The sequence below is a fragment of the Amphiura filiformis genome, chromosome 16 (genome assembly GCF_039555335.1).
Source record: "Amphiura filiformis chromosome 16, Afil_fr2py, whole genome shotgun sequence".
Taxonomy (NCBI): domain Eukaryota; kingdom Metazoa; phylum Echinodermata; class Ophiuroidea; order Amphilepidida; family Amphiuridae; genus Amphiura; species Amphiura filiformis.
The window spans coordinates 5,224,222-5,231,983 of NC_092643.1; the positions used below are offsets into that span (position 1 = coordinate 5,224,222).

General features: G+C 35.7%; 1 protein-coding gene across 1 annotated transcript; it reads left to right on the top strand.

Annotated features, from left to right (window-relative positions):
• Positions 1-3,051: 3,051 nt before the first annotated feature.
• On the top strand, positions 3,052-7,501 carry LOC140136465 (UDP-glucuronosyltransferase 2A2-like). Its single transcript, XM_072158187.1, has 4 exons — positions 3,052-3,837; positions 4,259-4,478; positions 6,223-6,442; positions 7,120-7,501. Exons 1-4 carry the CDS (start codon positions 3,052-3,054, stop codon positions 7,394-7,396), a joined length of 1,503 nt encoding a protein of 500 aa, XP_072014288.1. The 3' UTR covers positions 7,397-7,501.
• Positions 7,502-7,762: the final 261 nt, after the last annotated feature.

The following is a 7,762-nucleotide window of genomic DNA, read 5'->3' on the forward strand; positions in this document are numbered from 1 at the left end:
TGGCTTTTAAGCTCCGACACATGGTCACTGTATGTCCTGGTTTCTTACAGAAATTGCAAAATAATTGGGATTTAAATTCAGTCCCACCTGTTGGTCTGGTACCTGAATTCCATGGGGTCCCTCTACCACCAGCACTATGCTGTGAATTAGACCAGGATCTGTGATTAGACTGAGATCTCCCTTCTTGTGTACCACCCTGATTTGCTCTAGGTTGGTTATGGCTGAACCTGTTTGAATAATTTCTGTTATGACTACTCGCATTCAATTTGTGAGTTAAGCCATAGTCGTCGGCCATCGTCGCCGCGTCACTTAGCGTTTTAATTTTGCTAGCGCTTTCATCCAAGTGGGTTTTAATGTCAGCGTGGACACATTTCTTGAACTCTTCTATAAGAACCAATTGCTTAAGTTGGCCGAAATCATCTTTGACTTCTTTTGAACCAAGCCACCTGTCAAACATGTGTTCTTTTACTCTAGCAAATTCTACATGGGTTTGATCTGCTTGCTTTCTTGAATCTCTGAACTTTTGTCTGTATGCTTCAGGCACCAGTTCATAGGCCTTAAGGACTGCCTGTTTGACTTCTTCATAATTATTACACTTCTCTATTGGTAGAGCTGAGTAAGTTTCCTGGCCTTCCCCACAAAACTACTTTGTAACAGTAGGGTCCAATGCTCTGGAGGCCATTTCAAATTTGTAGCTACCTTCTCAAAATGTTGGAAATACTCGTCAACATCTTTTTCTTTGAATTTAGGCACCAGCTTTACATACTTTGTAACATCAAACCCTGACTTTGAGGAGAAACTTGATGAGTATTTGTCACCTAGCTTTGCCAACTTCTCTTGTTCAAACTTGTACTTTTCTTCAATTTCTTTTTGTTTCAAATTTTCTTCCATTTCCAACTTTTGTTTTTCAAGTTCCAATTTTGCTACCTTTTCCTTTTCTTCTGTTTCTAATTTGTGGTGCTCAAGCGCCATCTTTTCTTAACGTGCTTTTTTCCTCCATTTCTAATTTCTTGTTTTCCATGTCTAATCTTTCTTGTCTTTCTTTATTTTCCATATCTAATCTTTCTTGCTTTTCTTTATTTTGCATATCTAGCTTTTGCATGTCCAACTGCAATTGCATTTTCATTTTTTCCATTTCCACCTGAACTTCTAGTTCTTTCAACTTAACTGCATCCCCGATTTCAGTTTTGACCCCTTTTCTCTTCTCCAAAATGGATTCTTCAAAATACTCTTCATCAACCAAAACATCAATTAAGGCATTTTTGATTATTTGTTTTCTGTTGGCTTGCTTTACATCCAATTCATAGTATTTTGCAAATGCTAATAACTCAGGTTTCTTCAACTTATCAAACTTCTCCCAATCTATAGTTTCAAGAAACTCTTCTGCTTTGAACTCCATACTGTACTTTCACTTTCAAGACTCAGTATATTAATGTTAACTTTTTTACAGTGTACTTCCCGGACGAGCCCCCAATTTTGTTACGAGTCGTACTTGACTCAAGGCCAAAATCACCTTTTACCCGAACTCACACGAATGCACAACACAAATACACTGTTTGATTATGCTAACAAAATCTAAGTCTTTAATTGAAAGCATGTTATTATTGGTACAATATATGACAACAAATGCACATACACAATAATCAAATATAATCACAATTTATCTATTTTGTACTTAGCCAGCATTCTTCTTCTTGGCGATCATAAAGTTCTTGCAATGTTCTGGACGACTGATGTAATATATCCTTATTCACTTGTCCTGCGAAACTCAGCGAAGTCCTTTAAACACTTGCATTGATAAATCCTTGCGTATAAAATCCTCATACGAAAATGGTGTTACTTTCTCCCAAGTACTAAACTCCTTGCGTCGTTCTCCAAACACATTCGTAACTCTTTGCGCAGTTCTCCAAATCACTTCACTCCTTGCGCCGTTCTCCAATATTAAACTCCTTGCACTGCTTTCTCCAAACTTGGTGCCATTTCCACCTTTCACACAATATCTTCAGGAAGCAGGACTGCGATGCAGTTGTCCCCACTTATTTTGACAGTTGCGTTGAATCAAAACACCAGACTTCAGCAAGTCGACAGAAGAATATATATTCCTTTCTTGGAAGAATTACGTTCATTGACGTATTCTAGATCTTCTCCGACAACACTGGCAAATAGTAGTACTTTGACCACATAAAATATTTCTGGTTTGCAATTTCCTTTCTTTGAAGGAATTGGACTGTAAGCATATTAGCTAGCTAGCCCAGATCAACACTATCAACTGTGTCAATAATTGTGTTTACATTTTCTTATATATCAAGCAAGGGAAATCCCAAATATTAATAGCCAAATGTGGAAATTCCCAAGCCTTAATTATAGCCTTTCTCATTACATCACTTCCTGAGGGGAATCCCCTGACATCACTTCCTTTGGGGGAATCCCGTGACATCATCTTTACTTTTTACAATCTCAGGGGGTTTCCAAATATTCCAAATTAGATTCAACTTGTTTTGCTCAATTTGAGAGGGGAATTCCCCCAAAATGTCATCACTCATGTAACTTTGTAAACAAAGATAAATAATCAAATTAAATTATTCAGGGCACATCACACTAGTACTTGGATCCTGATTCGTCAAGTCTGTTTCCATGACCACAACGCATCCAATCTTTTCTCTGGACCAGACGCATCCCTTTTTAAAGGGATTTTTATTTATAAAGAATCTGAATAATTTCATTTCAATTGATACTTGGGATTTATAGTGTGAATATTAAGTTCAAAGTACGCACGTCACGGTGTTTAACCCGAACGTGAACCCCGGGACGTGAACTTGTGCCACTACAGTGTATCCGATTCTTTACTATATTTTTAGCTACATGACCCCAAATGACCACTGCATAGTGCATACTAAGTCTGAGATAATTGTATAGTTTGCAAATGTTTTACCTTTATATGTTTAATATTGATTGTCTTGTCTCACAATTATCATGTTTTATACAACTGTCTGTCTTCTTATTCTTCTTGGTGTGCGCATGATCATAGCTGATCATTACTTAGTTGTCCTAATGTTAACAGAAGGAAGTCATTTGTTGACAACTGAAGCTGTTCTTCAAGCACTGACAGACAAAGGACACGATGTAAGCTTACTTATACCACCTGTGATACCAGAACACAGTCTAAATGAAGAGGTTACTAAGAACAAAAACGTGAATATCATCAATACTTTTGCATCACCAACTGTAATGAAAGATATTTTGGAACTTAAAACGATAAATAAAGCAATGATTAGATCGGCAGTGAAAGAAGATAGAAAAGGGCAGCAAGATTCGATATCTAAACTATACGCTAAACATGATGTCATTTGTGAAGCCATGCTGTCCAATATAACCTTAATGAGTGAATTGCGTCGAGGAAAGTTTGATCTTATGTTTGCTGATATATCATGTGTATGTCCTGTACTTATCGCACAAAGTTTAAAGCTCCAGTTTACCACGTTGACAACTATGATTATACCGTTCTGGCATGCCGCTCCGCATCGCAGTCCAGTTAACCCAAGCTATATTCCACGATTGACAACTGGGTACAGCAATCGCATGAATTTTGCACAGCGATTAACAAATACTTTATATTCCGTTATCATGACATTTGCTATAATTTCACAGGATTGGAATAGTGATATATTGAAGGAAAAATACGGTATAATGCCGGACATATCGACTTATTTCTCTTTAGGAAAGTCAGAGATTTGGTTTATTAATTCTCATTTTGCGTTGGATTACCCGAGACCATTGGTGCCTAATGCTGTACTAGTTGGTGGACTAACAGCGAAACCATCAACACCTTTGATCAAGGTAGGTTAAGATGCTAAAAGGAAGGAAAGAAAGAAAGAAAGAAAGAAAGAAAGAAAGAAAGAAAGAAAGAAAGAAAGAAAGAAAGAAAGAAAGAAAGAAAGAAAGAAAGAAAGAAAGACAGACAGACAGAAGAAGAGACAGACAGAAAGAAAGAAAGAAAGAAAGAAAGAAAGAAAGAAAGAAAGAGAAAAGAAACGAAAGAAAGAGAATCTTTGGGAATATTAAGACGTTTTCTGTCTTCATTTTAGGATCTGGAGACATTCATGCATCAATCAGGATCAGATACAAACACAAAGAAAAAAGGGAAGAGAGAGAGAGAAAGAAAGAAAGAAAGAAAGAAAGAAAGAAAGAAAGAAATAGAAAAGAAACGAAAGAAAGAGAATCCTTGAGAATATTAAGACGTTTTCTGTCTCCATTTCAGGATCTGGAGGCATTCATGCAGCAGTCAGGGTCACATGGTGTGGTTGTCTTCTCTCTTGGTAGCTACATGGATGTGATGGAAACTAAGGATGCGGAGATGATAGCTGATGCGTTTGCATCATTACCTCAGAACGTGATTTGCAAGAAAGCAGGACAAACACCTGCTAACGTACCTGATAATATCAAATTTGTTCAATGGATGCCGCAAAATAATATTCTAGGTAGGTACAGCATATTTCCATTCGATTCTTGATGCATACATAATAATCTTTTCAATATTATTTTGTAACAATAACACGTTTATTTTGTAACCTTTGATTTTGTGTATTTCTATGATTCATATAATCAAATTATATTATTAATTATCTTTGGAGAATGTAGGTACCATAAAGCATGAATTGTGTTGTAATTTATCCTAAATACCAAATAATATCAAACTTGCATCCCCAGAAGTGACACGGTAAAAAACAATTAATTCATTTAATGGACGAATTAACGAGTTAAAACGAATTAGAAAATCGAAAAACGAAGTAGTATGTCATTTAAACGAATTAGTTCATCCTTTACATAATTCGTTAAGGCGATATAATACCCCGATTTTCATCAGTACCCATCTTCTTTTTTTTCTTGCAAATTTTTTAAGTACATATATATGTTTATCACCTCATGTCCTGAACTTATAAAATATATCTACATATAAAGTGAATTTCAACAATTTTAGTAAGTCATTTTAGCCCTATATATTTTTTGTTTACTGTAACCTAGTAACTCAGATCTGTGTTTCATAACAAACCATAATTTATTCTTTTGAAAATGTTCAAGTAGGGTACATGAATAGAATACATTAAATCCTTTGTTATACTCTCTATAGAAAATCTATAGTGGTGCATGCAAAATACCTACCATGATATAACACTGAATAAATTAAATAAACACTTATACAATGGATGCATAGTCATTAGTTGTTAGGAGAAGAAAAGGCTATTAGGTCACCGTATGTCAGGTTATAGGTCAATTGGTTCAGGTCAAATTTAAGCATCAATTTTGAATACACATGTGAGAGTCTGTGATATCATATGAGGCATAATTTTGATATTCTGTCTTTAACTGGATATATATCGAGAAGTGCATGGTGGATATACTAATATACCTTGGGATGTAAATGGTGAGTACAATTTAGAATGCCTAGTTGAGACGGATTTCACAAATAAATATAAAATAGTTACCAAAATCACAAAAGTTAAGCTTACGGAAAACTACCCAATATGGTTGTATAGGTGACAAGAAATACAATTTTTTCATCATTGCTGTAGTATGGTTGTTGTAACCTGTTACCTATGGCTTAATTAAGTTTCAGTGCAATAATGTCGCAAGTTAAAAATGCAAAATATAGCTCAACATTGAAAATAGAAGCATTTTAACCAGTTCCTTTTTGATAGTTGTGGAGCACCAAGTTCATGAAGTCATAAAAGAAATCAGGAACCACTTATTCCCATTTTACATATCAACTTTATTTCCCTAATGTGTTAGCAACACATATCCAAAATTTTAACGAAATCCGTTGATAGTAAGCTTTCCAAAATGAAGTGAATTTAAATCATCAGTGATGTACCTCCTTTTGGCGTCTATCTGTAAAAAGCATGTAAGCTACATTGATACCGATACCACCAATAAAACGAGAAGATTTGCCCCTTCATTTTGCATACCACTTTGTCCAATTTTTTTTTGTAATTTCTTCACAAAATGCAAAAAAAAAAAAAAAAAAATCAATGGGTGTAGTACCCCCTTAAAACGAGTTAATATCGTCTGTTTTTTTTTTACTTCTGGTGCTTGATGCAGACGTGGTACAAACTTTATCGTGTTCTCGAATGAAAGCAAAAACAAGTGCCATCACATATGTGGCACTTCAGAGCTCTAAAAACAATGTAAAATTTTCTTTACTTTAATCTTTTTTGATACCACCAGGTCACAAGCAAACCAGACTGTTCATATCTCACTGTGGTCTGAATAGTGTCTTTGAAGCTCTCTACCACGCTGTACCAATTGTATGTATCCCAATCTTTGCTGATCAACTGGATGTTGCTGCTAGGGTAGTCTCAAATGGAATTGGTCTCCAACTCAATCTTCAAACTCTAACCACTGCAGATTTACAAGAAACGATCAGGACCGTTTTACAAAATAAACGGTATGATGAAAAAAAATGAACAAGACCAACAATTACGAATAACGAATTACATGTAGCAATTCGTGATCCTAGCATCCCCTTTTTATGACATTTTCAGTAGATATCCAAGGAAAAAGCTTATTCTCAAAATTTCAATTGATTCCGATTTTGTGTTTGCAAGTTATGCATGATTGCGTGTATTACTCCATGGGCCACTGTGTTGAATTACGCTCTGGTGTACCAGAACGTAGTTCAAATTTGATGATATCTTCGCTAAATTAATTAATCTACAAGAAACTTTTTGAACATAAACATTATGCAGCCAGTGGTATAAAAATCTCCATTTTTTTTTGTAAAGTGGGGGACGAGGCTGTGATTCACGAAATGCATGCCCTTAGCAAGAAGTACCGCTGTATACTAAGTAAACATGGTAGGAGCTGGTAGGGTTTTGATCCCATAATCATGATAATCTTGATGACACCTTGAAAACGGCGAAATACCTCAGTCCTGGGCCTGGGCTGGAGTGAGCTCGCAAAGTAATATTTCAATTTGTTTTATCATATGTTGACCGATTTGTTGTAGAAAATAATAATCATGCAAATAATAAAACAAATCTCATGCACTTCGCGCATTTTAACCCCCCCCCCCAATAATAACAAGCCTAATCAACTGCATTTTGTGTTTTTTTCCGTCTGTAGATTCCAGGAGAATATGGGCCGTCTGTCATCTATCTATCGTGACGAGCCTCTGATGCCAGCAGAACGAGTCGCTTACTGGATGGAATATGTAGTACGGCACAACGGTACATCACATCTCAAGTCTGCTGCCATGGATCTCAATTTCTTTCAATATTACCTCCTAGATGTAGCCGCTTTCTTAACTTTATGTGCAATCAGTTTCAGTATTTTACTGAAGTACTTGTTTCAAAGTATATTTCGCCGATGTAAATTTGGTTTTAAAGTTAAGTCTGATTAGCGGATTGCTTTATCCTCAGTTTCATGACAAACTGACCCTGATAATGTTCAATTATCTCCATTATGATCAATTTTTCATCAGAGGGTTTGTTCAGAACAATTTCTTTATTTTTACAGCAAAAAGTTATGATTATAATGATGAAATTTTATGTTTCAGAGACAAATTATCCTGTCTCTGAGCGTGACCAGGCATTTTAATGACAGTTTTCTGCACTGTTTTAATTTAAACAGTGCAGAAAACTGTCAAGGAAGTGACATTAAATTCACGGTTTTACTTACGGCTCTTACTCGGCCCATGTGATTGAGGTCACCACATAATGGTGTCGTAAGTTTAGCAAATCGTATACCTGTTGAAGAGAGTAAAAAC

Bases quoted from the DNA above. Each gene is read 5' to 3' on its own strand.
- LOC140136465 (XM_072158187.1), top strand. From the start codon at position 3,052: ATGTTAACAGAAGGAAGTCATTTGTTGACAACTGAAGCTGTTCTTCAA. The intron at 4,479-6,222 runs GTAGGTACAGCA...TGATACCACCAG, and splicing joins GCCGCAAAATAATATTCTAG to GTCACAAGCAAACCAGACTG. The intron at 6,443-7,119 runs GTATGATGAAAA...TTCCGTCTGTAG, and splicing joins ACCGTTTTACAAAATAAACG to ATTCCAGGAGAATATGGGCC.